Below are 22,832 nucleotides of genomic sequence, written 5' to 3' on the forward strand. Positions count from 1 at the left end.
TCTCATGAATATTATATTTAGAAAATAGAGGAGATATTTTCAGTTTTATCAATATTTATATTTTCCCTTTTTTAACTTTTTGATTTTGAAAAATAATTAATACTAAAAAGAAAACAAATAAAGAATTAAATACAAATAATATTTTCTTTGTCAAATTTGAAAATTTAATATTTTCAGATTTTATAAAGTTTTATTACTTTTTCAGATTTATATCTAATATAAAACCATAAAAATATTAACAGAAAATATCACCTATTCCTTTATCAAATTTTCTATTAATTCTACAAATTTTAAAATAGATTTCATATAATTTTTTAAAAGTTAATATTTTAGAATGCAATTCCTTAAACAACATAGATTTTTTTCAGGGGTATTGCTGTATGTTAAATCCATTCACTCATGAATGAAGAATCCGAATAAAAATACTTGGGATAGCATCAATACATGGGAAATATGGAAAAATTAGACTTAATCTTAGTCGAGTAAAAAAAATGTATTTTTATCTGATATTTTCTATATTTTCGCTTGTTTTTTTTTATTGTGAGGATAAAATATTAGACTTAATCGAGTTAAAAAATGTATTTTTTATTGTGAGGATAAAAATTAGACTTAATCTTAGTCGACTAAGATTAAACTAATCTCGTTATGACTTATGATGCATAACATAGATAAATATATCATTTATATATGCGCATGGGTTGGTGAGAATGATTAGTGATAGGTGTAACGCATGATCAGCGTTGTGGTAATAATATATCGAATTATGGATTCTAAAATCGTGATGATCCATGAATGCGAGGATCGTCAATCGTGATAACCGAAATGTATCCAACCATTGAACTGAAGCACATTTTCAATAGTTCTATCGAACCAGAGGGAATTGGGTTTCAATATTTCATATGTTACACTTACATAAGACTATTTCTATCGAGTATCGTGACAATTGTCTGCTAGTAAATTAGTAATAGTACCAAAAAAATAAGTAATTAATTTTTCAACTTTGAAATGAATACTAACGTTAACCGTTTCCATATATATAAATTGGTCATAATCTTATATCCTTTCCATGTCAGAAGTGACCTCGTGGACAAGGTCATAAACAACGACCAAATTACGAAAACACCCTTTACATTTACTGAGTTTTCCTTATTTCGACCATATATGGAAACTCCCTTTATCTTCTTCATCTCTTGCTGCAAGCATATTAATAGCTGTTCAACACAAAGACATTTGTATTAATTAATTAATATTTTAATAATAAATAATTTCGAAAAATTTAGAGTTAATAATTTAAGTTTAAGGAAACAAATCTCTTCTCTTCTCTCCCACCATTTGTTGACCATTTAAGAGGATTTTGTAGAAAACCTCAATCGTAAAAAAACCCATAAGTACACACAACACTCCATTATAAAACTTCCGAGTTTTAATTCGGAGAAAAACCATAAATTTCCGATTAAATTCAGCTTCTGGGTTTCGTATGTTCTTTAGAAGATTTAAAATTATAAGTTTTCATAAAAAAGAATTCATTAATTTTGCGTTTATGGTAAATGAAAATTTGAGCAGGAAGTGTAACTTTTTGAAATCTCGTCACTGATTCTGATTTATCATCCAATAAGGTAAGGGTTTCTTCTGGATTTAATTCCCAATATCTCAATCTAATCAATTTCTCCCCCAAAATTGTCACTAGAATTCGAAAATTTGATTCTCTCCAGTAATCTCTGGCTTCGTCTTCTTAAATCAGAGAAACATAAAAAGTGCCGTTTTTTTCCGTCTCATATCTCCAGATTCCGGCGACGGGAAAAAATAAAGATTTAAAATGATGTTCGGAGAATCATCTAGGAGATATCCAAGAATCAGCCACGTATCCAATTCCACCGGAGATATCGGCAGCGATTTCGGAAGCAGCACCGAGTACGCCAGCTACACCGTCGTTGTCCCTCCGACGCCGGATAACAACCCGGCTCCGGTTCAAATCGCGCTCACAGACATCGATTCCGGTTCATCTTACAAAGACGACGAACCGGATCAAACCGATCTGAGAATCGGTGAAGAAGACGATGCCTTGCTCCACAAGATATCTCAACCTTTGACCCGTGTCGTCAAAATCTCTCCGATCATCATCGCTCTGTATCGGTACATTTCTACCTTTCCTCTCTCTCTATCTCTCTTCTGAGTCGTGTCTGTTACAAACACTTGATATGTAATGTGATGTGACATAAAGCATGATCCTTTAAGGATGTTTTTCTGACAAAGTTGTGTTTTTTATTTTCAGGGTTCTAATATTTGTTCGAATCGCATCTCTTGTTCTGTTTCTCTTATGGAGAATTAGAAACCCAAACAATAAAGCAATCTGGTTATGGTTTCTCTCTGTAATCTGCGAAATCTGGTTCGCTTTCTCTTGGTTAATCGATCAAATCCCCCGGCTGTTTCCGGTTAACCACGGAACCGACATCGAAGCCTTGAAGGCCAAATTCGAATTACCAAACCCGACGAACCCGACCGGTAAATCAGACCTTCCTGGAATCGATGTCTTTGTTTCAACCGCTGATGCAGAGAAAGAGCCACCACTGGTCACAGCCAACACAATCCTCTCGATTTTATCAGTTGATTATCCTCTTGAGAAGCTCTCTTGCTACATCTCAGACGATGGAGGATCGCTTCTAACGTTTGAAGCAATGGCTGAAGCTGCTAGCTTCGCCAAAATATGGGTACCGTTTTGCAGGAAACACAAGATCGAGCCGAGGAATCCAGAGAGTTACTTTGGTTTGAAAAGAGATCCTTATAAAGGTAAAGTGAGACATGATTTCGTTAGAGAGCGACGGTATGTGAAACGAAGCTACGAGGAGTTTAAAGTTCGTGTTAACGCGCTTCCTCATTCGATTAGACGGAGATCAGATGCGTTTAATAGCAAAGAAGAGATTAAAGCTTTGGAGAAATGGAAGATATGGAAAGTGAAAGTAGACGAGGAGCAAGAAAACGAACCAAGACCTAGTATTGTAGCTCCTAAAGCTACTTGGATGAGTGATGGAACTCATTGGCCAGGTACTTGGTCTGTTCCTTGTAGAAACCATTCAAGAGGCGATCACGCTAGTATTATACAGGTACAGTCATTAACAAACCACTTGTTGATTCTCTATTTGGTTTGATATATCGTTTGCGTATGACTCAAGAAACCCTTTTGGTTTGTTTGTTTGCAGGTGTTGCTTGATCCTCCTGGAGACGAACCGGTTAAAGGTAGAGGCGGTGATGGGTTTGCGCTGGATTTCGAAGAAGTAGACATTCGTTTACCGATGTTTGTTTACGTGAGCCGAGAGAAACGACCTGGTTATGAACATAACAAGAAGGCAGGAGCTATGAACGCTTTGGTCCGAGCCTCGGCTATTATGTCAAATGGACCGTTCATATTGAACTTGGACTGTGACCATTACGTCAACAACTCTAGAGCCTTTAGAGATGGGATCTGTTTCATGATGGACCGTGACGGAGACCGTGTTTGCTACGTTCAGTTTCCACAGAGGTTCGAAGGAATCGATCCCTCTGATCGCTATGCTAACAAGAACACTGTCTTCTTCGACATTAACCTGCGTGCTCTCGACGGTGTCCAAGGTCCAATGTACGTCGGGACCGGATGTCTCTTCCGTCGAACCGCTCTTTATGGTTTCGACCCGCCTGATGTTTTGTTGGAAGAAGAACCCTCTTGTTGCTGTTACCCTCAGTACAAACAACGTAGCCCCGCAACAGTAGCTTCTGAACCGGAGTACTACATTGACGTTGAGGAAGAAGATCCGGTCGATCTCTATTCGATTCCAAAGCTATTCGGTAGCTCGAGTATGCTAGTGAACTCGGTGAAAGCTGCGGAGTTCCAAGGTAGACCATTAGCCACAATTCAGCCGGGGAGGCCAGTACGCTTGGTCCGTCCTCCCGGCTCGTTAACCGGAAGCCGCCACTCGCTTACAGTAGCTACTGTAAGCGAGGCGGTTAACGTGGTTTCTTGCTGGTACGAGGACAAGACGGAATGGGGAACTAACGTTGGATGGGTCTACGGTTCGGTGACCGAAGACGTAGTGACCGGTTTTCGTATGCACGAGAAAGGATGGAGATCTTTCTACTGCGTAACGGAGCCTGACGCGTTTCGTGGGTCTGCTCCGATAAACCTAACAGACCGGCTCCACCAGGTTCTCCGTTGGGCCACCGGTTCAGTCGAGATCTTCTTCTCAAGAAACAACGCCGTTTTAGCCGGTAGGAAACTCAAGTTCCTACAGAGAATCGCTTACCTCAACGTTGGAATATACCCGTTCACTAGCGTTTTCATCTTAACGTATTGTTTCCTCCCGCCGTTATGTCTCTTCTCCGGTCAGTTCGTCGTTGATAGCCTCAATCCAGCGTTCCTCAGTTACCTTTTGACGATCTCGTTGTCTCTTTGTGGTTTAGCTGTTCTTGAAGTTAAATGGTCTGGTATCTCTTTAGAAGAATGGTGGAGGAACGAGCAGTTTTGGTTAATCGGTGGCACGAGTGCACATTTAGTCGCTGTTCTTCAAGGGATACTAAAAGTTATCGCCGGTATCGAAATCTCCTTCACGTTGACTTCGAAATCTTCTTCAGGAGGAGGAGATGAGGAAGATGATGAGTTCGCTGATCTTTATCTGTTTAAATGGACGTCTCTGATGCTTCCTCCTTTGACGATTATAGTCTTGAACGTTGCGGCGATTCTTTTCGCGGTTTGTCGAACGGTTTTCAAAGAGAATCCCAATTGGAGTAATCTGATTGGTGGGACGTTCTTTGCCGGTTGGGTTTTGGTTCATATGTATCCGTTTGCTAAAGGTTTGATGGGAAGAACAGGGAAAACTCCGACCATTGTTTATGTTTGGTCGGGACTTATCGCTATTTGCTTCACTCTTCTCTATGTTACCATTAACAAATCGGGGATTGATGGTGGTTCGTTTCAGTTCCCTTAGAGATTACAAGAGACGTGTAAATAGTGTTGAAACAGAAACAGAGCATACAATTTATATCAGAGTTTAATTTCCATTGTTGTTTACTGATTTCAATTTTTGGGGTTATTGGATAAGTGGTTGGTTTATAAAATAGTGATTGATTAATATCATGAATTAGCTTCTCAATTTTTTTTTTCGTAGAGAAACTGTGATCCTTAACATGGTGTCATCTATCTCCAACTTATAGCTTACTTTTCTTCTAAATGTGTTATTTATGGCGATTAAATTGTGAACAAAATCTTACAAATTAATGATGAGATTGCATCATTTCATCTTTCACAACATCACATGTACGTATAATCTTTTTGGACTTCATAATATAACATCTTCAGTTTCTTCTCTTGGGACGAGGTGACCGGTTTATTGCATGTAATAGTTGGTGGTCCTCCTTGTCGTTTACCCAATCGGAGTTTCAAAATCTCTTTGCTTCGTGCTTTTGTCTTCTTGAGTGCATCAGATTCTTGGAGTAGCCGTGTTTGGAGTAGTTCCTGGCTATGCTCTCGTTTTGGTCCTACGTTTGAGATTGGTTTAGGCCATTTTTCGGTTTTGGATATTCTCGAATCTCACATTTATTGGTTCAACTCCAGCGTCTTCAGATTTATGGAAAAGTCATGGGTAAGTTTCGGTTCAGTTGTTTTGGTTTAGTATTCTTGGTTGATCATTTGCGTTTTAAAGTAATTTTTTTAATTGTTTTTTCATCTTCCTTTCATAGGGCAAAAATTTGTTTTTCTATCAGTTTTGTTTACAGGGATATTTATTTGTGTCACCGGCTTTGTTTCTTATTTTGGGCGGTTGGTTTTGTTGTAAAGTTCTCTAAAGTTTAATAATAAAAATTTTAGATGGAAAAAACAATGAGATTACGGACTATTTTTTTTTAATTAGAAAACTCATTACACACCATGACACAAAGTCATGCAGTTTTTGCAAAAGATTACAAAAATAGAAAAGCTTAAATACATTGGATGTATCAGATGCAATCGAATTATTATTTTAGTGATTTGGATATCAACCATAATATAGTTAAACTTTTATTGAAACTTAGAATAAAATTACAGAGGAAGTCCACACACAGAAGTCAAATATCTTTGTCATATTGTCAAGTCCATTCTAGCTCACCCTCAAGCTCTTCCATGTAACAGTAACAAAGTTAAAGCTTAGCTGCAAATCTGGCTACCAGGGTTGTGCTACACAACCGTTTCCACGTGTTAATGATAAGTGATATGATGTGTTATTAGCAGAGCTGGGTCTGAGTAGAAACCCCTTTGATGCCAGTAAATTTAAAAGTATTTTAGGGCCAAATTTTATTAAAAAATGACTTAGAACAGATGGTTTAAAAGGGTTAGACTAGTCCAAGGTCTGGAGTTCAACATGGAGAACGTAAAAAATTCTGGAATAAGGGGCCAATTTTTTTTCTTACTTCTATTCTTACAAAACTCAAAACCGACTCTAGTTATTAGTTTTGTCATTTTTTTTTTTCATTTAGGGCTCTAATTCTTTAAAACTATATAATAACATGTAAAACTTAAGTGAGAAAGTTCAGTGAAGTTTTAAGAGGTTATAGTCTTCTACTAGAAGCTTTGTGTAATAATGGTGACTAATCAGAATCCAATTTTTGTCTGGATAGATTTAAAGAATGCTTGTATTCTAACAGGGTTTGATCCCTATTTGGTGAGAGGTTGTATTGAAGCTTATTCTGAAGGAGCTCTTTTTCAGGTTGAAGCAGGTGTAAGTGAAGGAAAGAGTGTCACTTGAAACAATTCGACAAGTTTCATTAACTCATATATGATATTTGATAATAAAAATCAAACTTCTAGGTTTTTATGAAATAAATAAATAAATAAATAATCACTTCTTCAAGTTTTTGTTGTAAACCATGTTTTCGAAAGTTTTTAAATTTTTATTTTTTAAGAAATTAAATTGAGATTTTGTAAAAATGAGTGCTGAAAAAAAAGAAATTATCTTAAGTGTAACTGACTATGAATAAAATAACACATAATCAATATTTCTCTTCTATGCCTAATATGTTTTAGCACAAACTTTGTACACATAATAATTGATACTAAAAATGTATGCAGATATGACCAACATAAGAGCATCTTCAACGCCGTATCTTAACGCGGGTTCTTAAGTTTTTTTAGCCAAAAATTAAATCAAAATTAAAACAATATGTAAGAAACAGTTCTTAATTAAAATTTGTAAGAAACGGTTCTTACGGGATGCGTGTCATTGCGTTATTGGATCAATGAATTAAGAAGAAATTTTGTTGTTGTTTCTTCTTTCTTCCTCGAGCAAAATTTTTTTCTCCAACTCATTAATTCTCCATTGCTTTCCATGTCTCTTCCGGCCACCGAGGGAAATCGATCTCTTCTCTGTATCCGCTCTGCTTGTGAAATCAAAGAAAATGGATGAATTGGAGCTTCAGGTTATCTCTCTTCCCTGTATATTCTCTGTATTTATTTTTTGTTTGTTTTGGTTGATTCACTGTTTTTGGCTGTGTTAGGTAGTAAATGGATTTATTAGATAGGTGATGAATGATTGATTGTTCTTTTTGAAGAATTATTTAGTGTTTGACATTAGGAATTGATATTGGTCGATGAATACTTAGTTTTGATTTGATATTGGATCTATTTCTCTCCTGAGATTGATTTTATCAAATGGCATTGCTAATGTATTATTAGTCATCTGCGTTGAAAGAAGCAATAGATGATCTTGAATGGCCTGGATCAAGCATACAGATCAGCCTTCAAAAGTCTCCTCCTTGTGTTCCTTGAGAGGATAAGGACACGGAGACCTACACGTTTTTTTGCTTCTCACTTGTTTCTTAATTGGTAAAGTATCAGTCTTTTTGTGAAATGAAATCGAAGTCCAACACATTCTCCATGTAATCTTCTTTTGCAAGATAGACTTGATGTATTATGCCAACACAGATCAGACGGAAGCAAGATAGACTATATGTTGTCTCAAATTGTGGGAGTGATCAGACGGTGAGAAGGTCTTCATCACTTGCCATACTTCTGATCGTCTGCATTTATCTAAAATTGCTCATTTGTTCCAAATTGCATATCTTTTGCCCAAGTTTCCTGAAAAGCCTTTTGAAACTCTAAAACATTGAAAAAAAAAACCATTGAAAACAGAGTTAAAACTCCTGCATAAGAAATCATTATGATCCATAAAAGTGGTCAAAATACGGTGCTATCAAACTTGTGATAGAAGCAGCATTTGAATAGTGATGTGTCTCGAGTCACAGAGCTCTATGTGATTGTTTCATAGAGTTACTTGTATTTTTTTCAGGATAAGAGCTTCACTTTTATACTCAAGACCCCGCCTACTTAGGTTCTGTTGCTCAAGGCTGCAAGTATTCTTTTTTCAAAACCTAACCAAGTAACCATAGTTAATGCAAATAAATTTTGAAAATTTTCAAAAAAGTTTCTTCATCTCTCATTTGCTTTAAGCATAAGTATTGTTGGAATTGAGTATTGAGAAATGTTAGCAATTGTAATTGTGATTCTAGAATAAAATAAAAAAAAGAAGAAGCAGATATGTAGCTCTAAAAGGAGAATGTTTGAGGATGGTACACAATCCGAAAACTCTTTTGCAGAGGAGACAAATAATGGAGAAGATGATCAAGCAGTGAACCGGCCTTCAGGTGTTAAGGCAGCTAAAGGTAGAGGTAAAAAACATACGGTCGAGGGCAAGGCTCTTTCTGAGTTTCAGAGCATGTGGTCCATTAAGGAGAATGATATGGCTATGAAAGAAAGGCTGTCGAAGATGGGTCTTCTTGACAGTGTCATTGCCAAAAAAGAACCATTATCGGAGTATGAAGAAGCTTTAAAGAAGAAGTTTATTACAGAAATGTTAGCTAATTAGTTGAAGTTGTGTTTATGTGTCGAGTATGTGTAATAGCTTAAGTTGTTGTTTGTTTGTCTTTTTCTTGTTTGTGTTATAGATTTGTATGTCTCGTGTTTCATGTTAAGTTTGAAATTGTTATTTGTTATGATTGAATTCGACTATGTGTAATAGTTTAAGTTTGTTATGTTTGAAATCGAACCAAGTTGTTTAAAGTCAATGTCAGGTGGTTTCTTTTTGGGTTGAACTTATTTTGTTATGTTCAGATTGTTGCTGAGTGAAGTAGTAAGTCCATTTGGATAATGCTTAACACTGAACACATTTTCTCTTTGAGGAGTTTTTTTTGTTTCTCACAGCAGGTTAAGCCTGATCACAGCAGCACCAGGGTCCAAATGCAGGACAGTCTAAATACACTGAAGGCAAAGATGCATAAGATTTCTGCTTGGATTCGAACAAGAGGAGTGACATGTGGGTACATTCAAACAAGAGGAGTCACAAGATTTTGGGACTGTGGTTTTGGTTTTTTGAATTTTTTTTTTGCAACATTTTGGGACATATGGGCATATTCAAACAAGAGGAGTCACATGTGTTCTTACTGTCGATACTTTATATATTTGCATACAATGTCTTTATAATTTCACATTAATGTGGTTTGATCCTTCTCACATTCTCTTCTATTTTGTCGATCCTTTTCATTTTGTCGATCCTTCTCTCATTCTCTTCTTTTTCTTGAGCAAATCCACTACATTAATAAAAATACAGCAATAAAAATTCAATTATGGCATCTTCTTCTCATAATACTTTTGATGGATCATTTGATGAAGATTTTGATCAACATTTTGATCAACATTTGTATGTGAAACTGTTAAAATTTATTATATCATTAATGTTTTCTAATAAATCAGTTTTTTTTTTTCTAAAAACCTAAAATAGTTTTCTCCCAATATTAATGGATTTCTTAAGTTAAATTTAATATTAAAATATTTATTAAGAAACTCATATGGGTTTTTTTGCAATAAACATGCTCTAAAACAATAAGTTTTAATTGATGATAAGTTGCATCGGTCCATATTTCCATATCTAACCTAAAGTTGTCAAAATTATTAAGACAAGTCTGACCACCGCATGAAAGAATCTTTACTCCAAAGAAATCTTCTCGCCCATATAGCTTCATGACTAGCTTGATAACGGTCGTGAGTGAAAAAAAGAGGAAAGATATATTGTCATTGCATATTCGTTCCACCCATGATACTTCTCAATAAAGTTAGATAGTTTGACAAATGCAACTAACAACCAAAAATTCATGCACACTGAAATATCAACTCAATAATCTTTAATCTCTTTATCCAAATGTTTACAAACTGGGTAATCTGCTTATGAAATAGATTGGTAACACTCAAAGCTATCAGTGCATGTTAAAGTATAACAACCACAAAAGATTTTTTCTTAAACTATGCATATCTTTCACAAAAAAGCAAGACCAACATAATTATTGATGGGTCAAGGTCCCCCTGAAGAACTCTTCACCTTACAAACCATGTTGAGAATGTGATGTTTCTGTAATAACTTTGTGGCTAATTGGCTGTTTGGTTCTAAGTGTTTTTCTTCAGTTGATCGTTTCTGACTTTTATTGGTTTGGTTGCTGATGGATGTCTTTTTTTTTCCTAACTCTCAAGAACACATTGATCTCGTTAATCTTCTTTATATTATTTTGCTCCCTTTCTTGCTGTTGATATTCTACTGCTACAGCTTTTGTAATGTATGTTTCAGTTAAGGTTTACGCATACTTTAGGAACAAGGCTTACATACAAAAAGATAGGAGTTTTTGAGGATGCCAAGATGCAAGAATGGTTTAAGCGTATCTACGTTTTAGAACATAGATGTATAATGAATATTTGAGTGTTAATTATATATTTTCCCAAAAAGTAACTAAGAAATAAACCTCAGATGAAAAGATCCAGTTGCGCAAATTTCGGTGTATATAGGCAGGAGCCCACTCACATTATTTTTTAGTAGAAACAGAAAAAAAGAAAACCCTAAAACATAAATTTATTTGCAAATATTTATATTATTTATATGCCTGATAGGAGGCGACAGAGACAATGCCACGTCGAAGAAACCCTAGCTACCGTGAAATCAAACATGCAATGGATTCTTCAATCAATTATATGCCAGATGAGTATAGAATTCAAAGAAGTTTAAGAACACAGATTTGTAAAAGAATAACTCTTTTTTATTAATCTTTAGAAAAATCACTCAAAAACTAAAGGCTTTCAAATCTCATAAGGGTTTGCAACAACTCTGTAATTCCTTATATAGAGAATGGATTAGATAATTCTTAATTTTAATAGATAAACAAATTTCTTTTTAGATAACTCCTAAATTTCATTTTCTAATCTTAACCTTCTAAAAACACTTTGATTAGGATTATGAAACTTGCACTTCAAGTTTCTTTCAAACTTATTCCAACAATACTGAGAGTTCCATGAAAATACCTAGCTCAAAACCTGCTTCAATGCAGCTCCATGCAATTCCTCCATGATAACTTTATATAAGCGATTATGTGTCCTGTTTGCCTTTACAAGGAGTCTTCCATCTTTATAATGTAATGTCAGATAATCTCCTCTCATCCAAACATCACATCCATCCTCTGTTGCTTGTCCCAAACTGATGATATTACTCTTTAAATCTGGTATGAAATAGACATTAGCAAGCACCTTTTTCCCTCCATCTTTACTAACAAAGAGGATCGATTCTTTCCCCTTTATGTTTATCCGAAAGTCATCGCCGAATCTTACTTTTCCTGTGACCGTCTCGTCAAGCTTTGAAAAGTAATTTCGGTTTCCAGTCATATGGTTACTAGCACCATTACCCAAATACCAAACATTGTCACCTTCACAGATTTTTTCAAACTCGTTTGGCTTCACGCTTTTCTCATTCAGATACACCACCTCGTGCATCATGAGTCGTTCAGCTTCATGTGTGTCATCAACGTCTTCGTCTTCCTGAGTCTCTTCAAGTTTGGGAAGTCTGTCAGGGCAATTAGAAGCGTAATGCCCTGTTTTGTCGCATCGATAGCATGTTATCTCCGACTAATCTCTATCTCCATTGAATCGTCCACGACCTCGACCTCTGCTATAGAAGCGTCCTCCTCAACCGCTGCCACTATTTTCTCCAATGTAGTCACGATTTTCCTGAGGTTTCATGTTTGCGTACATGAGTTTGCTTTGATCGTCTTGCGTTTCTTCTTCTTCTTCTTCTTCTCGAATACGTTCTTCGTAAGCTTTTAGTCTTCCGACTATGTCTTCGAAGCTTGTGGTGTTCAAGTCTAATGCCTGCTCAAGTGAAGCTACCATGTGTATGTATTACTTTCTCGGAAGAATTTTGAGAAACTTCTTGACAATCTTCGGTTCCTCAATAGTTGTTCCTAAAACAGCCGACCTTGAGCAGATTTCGGACAATTTTCCACTAAAATCATCTATCATCTCTGTGTCCTTCATCTTGAGTTTGTCAAACTCGGCCATAACCGTCTGCAACCTTGCCTCTCGCACCCTTTCTGCTCCTACATGTCTTGATTTGATTGCATCCCATACTTTTTTCGCTGTGTCTAACTTTTCTACCTGTAGAATGAGCGTCTCGGGTAATGATTGAAAGATCAGGGCCATAGCAACATCGTTCTTCTCACCATCGGCTGCCTCTGTTTCAACAGTCTCCCAGATCTTGTGTACTCTAAGCAAAACCCTCATCCGCATGGCCCATACGGTATAGTTGGTTGCGTTTAACATAGGGCAATGGATTGATGAAGTATTCAGCGCTTTCGTACGAGTACTAGGAACGATATCCCCCATATCCTGATATTATATGATTCGTTATCAAAGGTGTTTTGTCTCTGCGTGAGGTCGATCAACAACCTGAAGCTCTGATACCAATTATAGAATTCAAAGAAGTTTAAGAACACAGATTTGTAAAAGAATAACTCTATTTTATTAACTTTTAGAAAAATCACTCAAAAACTAAAGGCTCTCAAATCTCATAAGTATTTGCAGCAACTCTGCAATTCCTTATATAGAGAATGGATTAGCTAACTCCTAATTTCAATAGATAAACAAATTTCCTTTTAGATAATTCCTAAATTTACTTTTATAATCCTAACCTTCTAAAAATACACTTTGATTAGGATTACGAAACTTGCACTTCAAGTTTCTTTCAAGCTTATTCCAACAATGAGATCCTCATACATATTCTCTCCTTTGTTCCCATCGATCTGGCGATCAGAACTTCGGTCTTGTCCAGACGATGGAGGCATGTATGGACGTATGGTACAGTACATCTTGTCTCTACTTTGATATTCGCTACTTTGACGTGACGGCTCGAAAGATAAACCAAACTCTAAGTTTCTAAGGGCTCCGGAAATCATGAGTCTCCACCTTCATCTGATCCGTTCTGTTACTAGACCCGATATTGATAGCTGGGCCGAGTTCGCTATGTCCCACAATGTGGAGAAGCTGTCTCTGAGCTTCCGTGCACCACACTTATTGTTTCCCAGATTGCTTCTATCGTGGCTCCTCCTTAAAGCAACTCGATGTGCCTGTTTATAGGATTCCTATATGCACAGTGTCTTGGAAATCCATGAGGAACTTGACATTGAGTTTCTGTTATCTTGATAAAGATAAATCTATGGCTAATATCCTCTCTGGATGTCCAGTTCTCGAAACCTTGACATTGTTTATGTTTCGTGGTTTACCTGATCCTCTTGATCTGAGTAAATCACCGAGTCTTAGGACATTGGAAATAGATTGCAACTCTGGAACGCGTATAAATTATAGGGACCAAGAACCAATCAAGATTGTAGGGCCGCACATCCATAATTTGATATTGACATGCTCTGAGGCACCATGTACTTTAGTCGATGTCTCTTCTTTGACCAAAGCTAACTTTGACATTTCCATTGCTGACAGAGCTTTTCTTCTGAACACTGATTTTATTCAAATCATGGTGCTAGAGATGTTAGCAAAATTGCAAAACATTGAGAGGTTTTCTCTTGGGGGAATATTTCTTCATGTATGACTTGAAAACATAAACTTGCTAAACTATATATAGTTCTTTGTTTATGTTTTTTTTTTCTGCATGTAGATCATCATGTTTCATAATTAGCCCTACCTTTTTGTCATTTTGCTAGATTCTATCTCTCGCCGAGTTTCGTGGAGTTACTTTCCCAACGTTCAAGGTCCAAACTTTGACTGTTGAAACCAAGCTTGTTCAGTCTGTTATTCCTGGTATCACAAGGTTACTACAAAATTCACCTGGATTAAAGAAGTTCAAGTGCGGCATAGAGGTATCTTTACCATAAACCTCTTTTATTTTTCTCTTATATTAAGATACTTAAGACAATGCAAACTTATAACGGATTAGGATGATTCCAAGAACCATTTTTCCTCTCACTTTTTTGTTTGTAAAATAACAATTGTGTTAGTATATGGTTTGGGATAACTTTTTATGCTCTACAGGATAGTAACTTGGACAGCTATTTGTATGTACAAGGCTTGAATGCAGATCAATTTTTGAGATCAGGATACGATGAGGTGTTTCCTACTTCAGATGATTTTGGTTGGATCATGTGGAATTGCCGTAAGGAGGATATGTGGAAACTCTTGGCTTCGTTCATAAGAATGGTGCTGAGAAACGGAAAGACACTAGAGACATTGGTTGTAGGGTTGCAAGATATCAACGGCTTTGATGATGCGAAATTGTTTGAAGAGTTGCTTCAGATGCCTTCAGCACTTTCTAACAACAATAATGTCTCCATTGTGCTCAAACGCTAAGCATTTTGCATCAGTGTTTTTATTTGGTCTTAATCTTATACCAGCATTTTCACAGTGAATCTCACTTGGAAAAGTGAAACAAAATTGATGTCACGTACAGGTGGCCTTGTGCATGTAATTTGTCTCATCACATTTTCACGATCAAAGTTGTTTCTGACTGGTCACCAAAATATAATATGGTTTTAGAGTTGAGATTGTTAATGCGACATTGCTTCAACATTTTCTCACACAAACAAAAATGTCTTCATTTTAATCAAGCACATTTTGATCTTATATATAGTATGGCATCAGACGGTTTTTAGTTTTTGAATCATGACCCTGGTGCGATTATATTTGGGTTTTTAGTAAATTCTGCAAAATTAATCAAAATCATCATGACCATAATTCATATTTCTCTAACTCTAAGTGTTAAAAGAGACAATTAAACTGAGCATGAAATAAAGTCATCAATATTTAAGAAGTATGTTTTACAAAATGTAGCTTACTCGTTCGTTGACAAATGACAAGAACACAATATAATCGGCCATTTAGATCGTCTAAACCATTTGTTTGTGGGTTTGATTGGGCTTAACTGGCCTTAATATAAATATTTTTGATTTGATTTTATAAATTACACTGATGTTACATCTTCTCTATTTTTTTTCTTTCCAAATCTTTACTCTTTTATTATTACTCACAAACCAATTTTAACAAGTAAAAAAAAAACGGCACAAAACTTATAAAAGTCTTCTTTCGTCAGGATCACTCTCAATCACCGGCCGTTGCTGCCGGCGATTCCTCCGCCGTTCACGCGCCTCCGTACCACCGAATTTCAACCTCCCCGTATCCCTAAACCTATCCTTCTCCGCCGGAACAATCACGCACTCCGGCGGTGGCTCCGGGTACCTAACCGTATCGTAACAGTAAGAATAGTACATGAACCGTTGCCGGAATCTTCTCATGGCGGCGCGTTGACGAGAATTGATGGAGGAGTAGTCTTGCGATTCGAGAAACTCGACGGAATCGGAGCAATCGGTGGGGACTTCTTGGATCGGATCGACCGAGCAGCCGTCGAGGGAGAAGGATTTGAATTCGGCGACGAAAGGGGCAAATTTGTAATTAGCTTTGTATTTGCCGCCGGAAGTAGCCCAATCGGAGGCGTCCCAGATGGTGGCGTAGAGAGACATTGGCTTCGCCGGATAATCTGCTCCCATTGCTTCGCTTCTTATCACTTCTCTTATTGGCACATCGTCTACCCAAAATCTGATCATAATGTTTTAAAAGTTTCGATTAATTAAATTACCAACATAGAAAAATTTCAAAGTTTATAATTGTCAAAAAATGAAAAACAATTAAAAAAAAAGACAAAGAATTTCTCAATTGTTAGTGAAAAATTTAACAAGAGCTAATTAAAATAATCAGAAAATAATGAGTTGATCAAATGTTTAAGGTGTGATTTTTTTTTGGTCGACAAGTGTTTTAGTTATGATTGAAATATTGTTTTTCCCAAATTAAAAAAGAAAAAAGAAAAAAGAGAGTCTATAAAGATATAGATGTATAATGACATTTCTAGGCATTAGTTGATTCTCATTAAAGTTTATTTCGTTTCATTTGTTTTTCTTTAAAGATTTTATATTTTTTAGTTTTCTGATTAACGTTTCTGGTTCTCCTTTAATATAAAGAACAAGAAGGTCAAAATAGAAAGTCAGGTTTTCTGAACAATTAATTCGGCTTTTAATCAATACGCTACGCGTGGTGACTAGTGACTAAGGATTATTATTACGCGTTAAAAAAAGATAAATTTAAAGCTGATCTCTTATAGTGAGGCCGAATTAGTTGTTTTGGAAAAAAGCTGACTCACTTTCAATTTTACTATTAAAAATTCAAATGAGGAAAAGAAAATTCGAAAAACAAAACCCATAAAATATCAATTTTCCTAAGATAGATTCATTAACTATATACTAGGAAAAAAAGAAAGAAACGTTTTCAGAAAGACAAACATTCTTTCTTTCTCATCAAGCTGTGTCATGAAAAAAATTATGAACCGGGTTTGGTCAACGGTATTGGAACTAAACCGGGAGGAAATTAAAAAAAAAAATGAATCGATTTAAACAAAAAAAAAAAATGCTTACATGATTTTGTGAGGAGTCCAGAGGATGCTGTAACGATGAAACTCTTTAGAAGGATCGAACCAGAGACGATATCTTTCTTCACGACCTCTATGTGTACTTCCGTTTCCGTATAGATTTGTCTGAAACCTCCATGGCTTTCCTTTTATGTTCCCTAGAAACTCTATGTCTAATTCGTCGTGTGTTTTCTCGAACACGTCTCCGTTTGATGTCTGCATATCAAATTTAAATTTAATTTTTCATTAGACATAGAGATAAAAGAAAAAAAACAAACAAAGTTAGATCCCAAAGTCTTGAACTCTTGATTAAAGATGGTTTTTTTTCTTTCTTTCTTTCTCGAGAATAATGGAACTATTTTCTCGAAAAAAATTAATGACTATTTTCTAGGCAACCTTCCTCGACCAAAACGTTTGTTATTCCATTTTCAATGACGATTTTCTCGGCAAAAAAAAAAAACAACCTAGAGATTTCTTAATAGATCAAATGAGTTTAAATTGTTGTTTTCCCAAGAAAATTGAACACTTTTGGTCACAAAAGAAAAGGATTAAAAACTATTTTGTTATCAAAAGCCAAAAAAAAAAGTTTTTAACATAAACAGAAAATAAATAAAAAGTAAATGGCCGGGGAGTTACATAAAAGGCGACGACGACGCCGGCAGTATAATCGGCGGGAAGCTTGATCATGGAGCTGTAAAATCCATGTTGATACATATTCGATGATATGAAACCAGAACCTATATATTAATCATCATTATTAATTACGATCCTCAAAATGATAAAGATCATCAAAATTATATATATGTATAGGTGTATATACCGGTGTATCGATCGAGGAGGAGACGAACGGAGAGATCATCAGGTGAACGAACGAGATTGGCATCGCCGAAGAGAGGAGAAAGTGATTCTTCAAAGCTTAAAGTGTTTAGATTCGTAAACGCTGATGATCTTAAACCCAAACCCAAGAAGACGATGATGATTAAGAAGAACATGATCTTGTACGATGATTTAGACATTTTTTTCTTCTAATATTCCTATTCTTTCTTTGATTAAAAAAGAAGAAGAAGAGATTCACAATTTTGTGTTTATTAATTGCATAAATCTTTTGACATAATCAATATAGAGAGATTTCTTCTTTGTTTTGGTGAGAGAAAACTGCTCTTTGGCTTCCACGCTCGTGGTCTTTATATACCGAAGAGTTTATACAATAATCTTTTTTGATTTCTCTTCTCTATTTTCCGAATTTACCCTTGTTTTTTTAGTAGGCCACAGTTTTGCCAATGTTTATTTGTAAAATAATGTATAAATTATTAATGAGTATTTAAGGATATGACCGATCAAGAAACACCTAACCGATTTGAATCAAATTGAAACAAAAATTGGTCCAAGAACTTGTTTACAGATTATTAGTTGACGTAAAAAAGTATGGGATGAATTAAAAGTCGATATAATCAGAATGGTTGAGTATTTCTTTAAAAAAAAAATCTAATCCAAATCAAACTGAAATGATTGTTTTTTTTTCTAGAAATGAACAGTAATTACCACTGCATTTACTTTAATTATCTTTCTAAAACTTAAAATATGGATGGATTGAATATCCCTACAGTATGTATATGAAGATATGATACAATTAAAAAATCTAATTTTTAGATAATTTTTATAACTAAAATCTATTATTAACTAAAACATCAGATAAGTTTTAGATAGATAAAACAATCACATTTAACATTTTTGATAATTTTAAAACAAAAATACATTTTCATAACTAAAATCTATTATTTAGTCTAAATTTCACTTATCAAATTTCCTCTAAAATTTATTTGTTTTAATAAATACCAATCTCTATTTTCTTCCGAATCAGGGTTAGCAAATAAAGCTAAATATTACTATAAGTCTATAAATTTGTGGTTGACAAAAGAATTATAGATTTCTAAAAATAAGTCTAGTGGAGGCAATGTATAGCAACTTCAGTGATTATGAATCTAAATTTTTTGACTGAATTTCTTTTCATTCTACGAGTTTATTTTGAGATGCGAGTTATATAGTGGTAACAAAAAAAAAACAAGATGATCAACAATGGAAATCCAATCAAAGTACGATATCAAATGGATTAACTAATCGCAATGATCAACTGCAACATACCGAATAGACATGACAAGATTCTTAATCCATGGGTCCATTAATTTGATCATAATTATATATGTACCTCTCTTTTTCTTCCCTAAATTTAGTATAAATCAGAAATTGTAAATGGCTTTCTATCTTTGTAGCTGTTCATATCCAATGAGAGTAAAATTGACATGTGACAAATATTAGCGTATAGTTAGTATACTCTATGATTAGGGGCATAAAAGGGTATATTTGTCATTTTGGATGATTAAAGCCAAATTTAATAAAAATGACAACTAAGCATGAAATGGACACCAAAGGGTCTTTACCTGTATACCCATGCAGATTGTATATAAATAAATATACGGGGTATTTTATATATATATATATATATAAGAAATACATATATTACGTGTAGGTGGTTACACTAATCAACACTTTAAATTAATGAAAAGGTATTTGACAAAAGAAATTAATAAAAAGGTATAGATTCCAAAACTATGGACAGCCAAACGTAAACATTTCCATATATAGACTCTTTTGTTCTTTAATTAGTTCAATTTCCTCTTTATGCATATCGTTTGTTCACTTCCTCTTTATATATGTATTCACAATATTTTTATGCTACTCTTCATAAAATCAAGAGCAGATTGGGTACTGTCATGAACATAATTAGATAGACAATGATTAGCAAGACATTAGTTTTTTAATGATATATATAAGCATTTGATTAACTTTGGTTCGAAGCAAAATTACTACTTATTTACCAAATATAAACTTAGTCTAGTCAATTTTTTTTAGTTAGCAGCACCAGATACCCGAATTCCCGTATCATCTAATTAATTATATACCATGCGTAATTATTCTCATTTATTCTTTATATATTACGAGCTCACTTTCGAATAATTCACAAATCCGTAAATGAACTACCAAGTCCAGACGAAATATGTTAATCGTTCTAGTTTACCATCAATATAACTAAAAGTTTATATCATATTTTCTCTTTGTCGACAGAAATATCAAATAACATATAAGATTTATATTTCTATGTATGTAAAAGTGTAGTTAGTTGATTTGGTTTACCAACCTCTCTAACCTCTATGCATGCATCTACCCATCAACTTATCTATGCAAAGCATGCATAGAAGTTAGAGTTAATGAATTCTAATTAATGGGTCATTAATATGATCTGTTCTAGTTAATTACTTAGATATTTTTTTTTGTCAATTTCACAATTAGTTAAAAAAAGCGGATTGATAATCAAGTCAAAGAATAAGAAGTTTACAAAAAGAAAAATGAACATTTCTGACCTTATCACAATGGGCTAAAATATCCGTCTTATAACATTTAAACGATGCAGAATAAGGAAACTAATCTGTTTTTTATTTTTTATAAGCAACTATTCTATTTGTTGACAAAAAAAAAAACACAAGATATCCGCCTATAATAATAAAAAAAACACAAGTGTTAACTTTCATAATAACATTTTAAAAAATGAATGTGTTAAGATATCCTTACATGTTGTATAATGAATTTATTTTATTTTTGATGAAAATAGTGATTATTTTTGCGTAAAAGCCAGACTTCTGATAACATACATATACTGTATGAAGTATGATACAAGCTTAAGCCGTAAATTATTCTTCCAGAACAACATTTTATAATAACAAAAAAACTGGACTTCATGCTACTGCAAGCGGTTGATTATCTATCTCATTAGCGTTTATAACACCAAAAAGTCATTATCATACTTGAAAAAAGTTTTCGTCGTATCATTAAATCTTTAAAAAAGTAGATAGTATATTTTCTTAGCTTGTATAGAATGTATAGCTGAATGCTTTTCTGTGAACAATATGTGATCATAGTGTGAAAATACTTGTATCAAAGGCGCATATATATTCTTAGTAATATATGAATTTGGAGACTGAATTTAATTTTCATAAGGTTTAAAAATAATAAATTCCATTTGTATTACTAAGGAAGCAATCTTTCTTTCTTTTTTCCTTTTCTCTTTTCTGTTGGATAAGAGAGTGATTCCATTACCATCTGTACACACAATCACTAATGGCCCAGTGTTCAATTGTCTGCTCGCTTCTGCATTCAGCAAATAAGAATAAACGTTACATATGTTTTTCTTTTTGACTTTATCTATAGGAATATTATTATATATATATTGTAGCATAAACTTGATGGACATTTTTTGTTTTTTACTAATCCACCGGAGAGAAAGGCATTATGTATTATTTTCGTAACTTACCTATCAGTCTTTAGAGTAGCGATAGTGAAACCTTAGTTATATTCACTTTGGACCTTTGGTTCATCTTATAAATTAACTAACTTGCATCTCGAAAACATGTCAATAATTAGCTTGTGTACAATAATATCGACTGAGAAAATATCGAGATTACTCAATAACAATGAAACGATTCATAGGTGTTCTTGAGATGTTTGCAACATATTTTCCGATTGTTGGTAAATGTCATTATGTATTATACATTTTTTGGTGTTGTTAACATAACATTTTGTTAGTTCGCATGTGTGGTTATGTAGCGTTCATAACCAGAATTTGTGTCGTTGAGAATTCATGTTTCCTAATATATAATAAATTCATACCAAAATAATTTTGTTGGGGACAAAAAGATGGCAAGAATGAAATATGAAAAGGAGGGACATTTAAGTCATGACAAGAATCACATCGTGACATCGACGAGGATATACGAGATAGAAAAGCAAGAACATTTTGAGGATGTGTTTTTACGTCTGAGTTCATTAAGACCATTTTTGGAATAACATACAATATTTTGTACGGAGTATAAACTTCCTTTGGTGGGTTGTGATTTTTTTAGGATGTGTTTTCTTTTTACGTCTAAATTCATTAAGAACATTTGTGGAATAACGTACAATATTTTGTTACGTAAACAAAGATCACCATATATAACAGTTGGTATAATTTTTCAAAAACCTAATCCAAAAAATTGACCGGCTAATAACAAACAATTAACGACAAATGTACACCTATAGTATCTGCTGACTGCACACAAACGGGTCAAATAGGCAAACGAAAAAAAGTCTAGAACAGCAATCATCAACCAATCAGAGAAGAATGAGAAAGTCTTGAGGTATTGAATATGGTAGAAACTAGAAACTCAGCTGTATCATCTTCTAGGGTGGGTTGACCTTAGCATTTGCATGTGGAATGCCATCATTCTTATCGAGTTTTTATTTTTTGGAATATTTAAAACTTCAAAAGCTAAGTTATTGTTATTTCAAACTGAAAACTAATAACAGAATAAAATATTTTCAGGTTGTAGCTTTTTTTTTGGTGCCACAGTTCTCGTAGCTCGGTGTAGTCTAAAGAATACAATGAGGAATTTTGGGGAAATAGTGTACAATATATGAGATCATTGTTTTGTTAAATTTTTAGTAATATGGAAGAGCCAATGATTATCTACTCGAAATGTATATATTTAAACCGATCTTAAAGATGCCTTACAATTTAAGCTAGGAACATAATCCATTCGATCCTATTATAATATATCTCACTAGGGTCTTTAGATCCATATATAGACAGTAGTACAAACATAATCCACATTACAATAATTGAGGATGTTCTTTTAACAATTATTGGAAAATGATATTTAACCAATAATAATTTGGTTTCAACTTACAACAAACAAGATATAATATAATTCAACTGATTAGGAGAACTGCATATGGTGGGGTATGACATGTAATCATCTCCACAAATGGATATAATGATAATGTTTTATAGATTGATTATTATGCAAGTTTTGTGCTTTTGTGGTACCGTGTCCAAGTTGATATCCTAATATATCCATACAAAAAATTCAATTTATTGAAGTCGTAAAACGTATAAATTGGGGATTTATAACCGGAATTGGTGTTAAAATACTTCCAAGTATTAAAAAGAGCTAAATGCTTGATTAGAAACTGAAA

General features: G+C 34.2%; 4 protein-coding genes across 4 annotated transcripts; 2 read left to right on the top strand and 2 right to left on the bottom strand.

Annotated features, from left to right (window-relative positions):
- Positions 1-1,816: 1,816 nt before the first annotated feature.
- On the top strand, positions 1,817-4,955 carry LOC18991849 (putative cellulose synthase-like protein D6). Its single transcript, XM_006415179.1, has 3 exons — positions 1,817-2,133; positions 2,273-3,101; positions 3,198-4,955. The coding sequence occupies exons 1-3, from the start codon at positions 1,817-1,819 to the stop codon at positions 4,953-4,955; spliced, it is 2,904 nt and encodes a 967-aa protein (XP_006415242.1).
- Positions 4,956-11,335: 6,380 nt separating this feature from the next.
- On the bottom strand, positions 11,336-12,196 carry LOC112083938. The gene is made up of 2 exons (XM_024152160.1): positions 11,998-12,196; positions 11,336-11,898 (listed from the first exon to the last, which is right to left on the bottom strand). The coding sequence occupies exons 1-2, from the start codon at positions 12,194-12,196 to the stop codon at positions 11,336-11,338; spliced, it is 762 nt and encodes a 253-aa protein (XP_024007928.1).
- A 1,273-nt stretch (positions 12,197-13,469) lies between these two features.
- On the top strand, positions 13,470-14,662 carry LOC112083939 (putative F-box/LRR-repeat protein At3g28410). Its single transcript, XM_024152161.1, has 3 exons — positions 13,470-13,901; positions 14,020-14,175; positions 14,348-14,662. Exons 1-3 carry the CDS (start codon positions 13,470-13,472, stop codon positions 14,660-14,662), a joined length of 903 nt encoding a protein of 300 aa, XP_024007929.1.
- A 563-nt stretch (positions 14,663-15,225) lies between these two features.
- Positions 15,226-17,926, bottom strand: LOC18991851 (probable xyloglucan endotransglucosylase/hydrolase protein 30). Its single transcript, XM_006415181.2, has 4 exons — positions 17,587-17,926; positions 17,403-17,503; positions 16,774-16,982; positions 15,226-15,904 (listed from the first exon to the last, which is right to left on the bottom strand). Exons 1-4 carry the CDS (start codon positions 17,780-17,782, stop codon positions 15,379-15,381), a joined length of 1,032 nt encoding a protein of 343 aa, XP_006415244.1. The 5' UTR covers positions 17,783-17,926; the 3' UTR covers positions 15,226-15,378.
- Positions 17,927-22,832: the final 4,906 nt, after the last annotated feature.

The sequence above is a fragment of the Eutrema salsugineum genome, unplaced genomic scaffold (assembly GCF_000478725.1).
Source record: "Eutrema salsugineum unplaced genomic scaffold, Eutsalg1_0 scaffold_5, whole genome shotgun sequence".
Classification (NCBI taxonomy): domain Eukaryota; kingdom Viridiplantae; phylum Streptophyta; class Magnoliopsida; order Brassicales; family Brassicaceae; genus Eutrema; species Eutrema salsugineum.

Excerpts from the sequence above, each read along its gene's own strand:
- LOC112083938 (XM_024152160.1), bottom strand. The coding sequence starts at position 12,196 with ATGGTAGCTTCACTTGAGCAGGCATTAGACTTGAACACCACAAGCTTC. Across the intron at positions 11,899-11,997 it reads TGGAGAAAATAGTGGCAGCG|GGCATTACGCTTCTAATTGC; the intron begins GTTGAGGAGGAC and ends GCGACAAAACAG.
- LOC18991851 (XM_006415181.2), bottom strand. The coding sequence starts at position 17,782 with ATGTCTAAATCATCGTACAAGATCATGTTCTTCTTAATCATCATCGTC. Across the intron at positions 17,504-17,586 it reads CCTCCTCGATCGATACACCG|GTTCTGGTTTCATATCATCG; the intron begins GTATATACACCT and ends ATTAATATATAG. Across the intron at positions 15,905-16,773 it reads TGGACTCCTCACAAAATCAT|ATTTTGGGTAGACGATGTGC; the intron begins GTAAGCATTTTT and ends CATTATGATCAG.
- LOC112083939 (XM_024152161.1), top strand. The coding sequence starts at position 13,470 with ATGAGGAACTTGACATTGAGTTTCTGTTATCTTGATAAAGATAAATCT. Across the intron at positions 13,902-14,019 it reads TTGGGGGAATATTTCTTCAT|ATTCTATCTCTCGCCGAGTT; the intron begins GTATGACTTGAA and ends TCATTTTGCTAG. Across the intron at positions 14,176-14,347 it reads AGTTCAAGTGCGGCATAGAG|GATAGTAACTTGGACAGCTA; the intron begins GTATCTTTACCA and ends TATGCTCTACAG.
- LOC18991849 (XM_006415179.1), top strand. The coding sequence starts at position 1,817 with ATGATGTTCGGAGAATCATCTAGGAGATATCCAAGAATCAGCCACGTA. Across the intron at positions 2,134-2,272 it reads ATCATCATCGCTCTGTATCG|GGTTCTAATATTTGTTCGAA; the intron begins GTACATTTCTAC and ends TTTTATTTTCAG. Across the intron at positions 3,102-3,197 it reads ATCACGCTAGTATTATACAG|GTGTTGCTTGATCCTCCTGG; the intron begins GTACAGTCATTA and ends GTTTGTTTGCAG.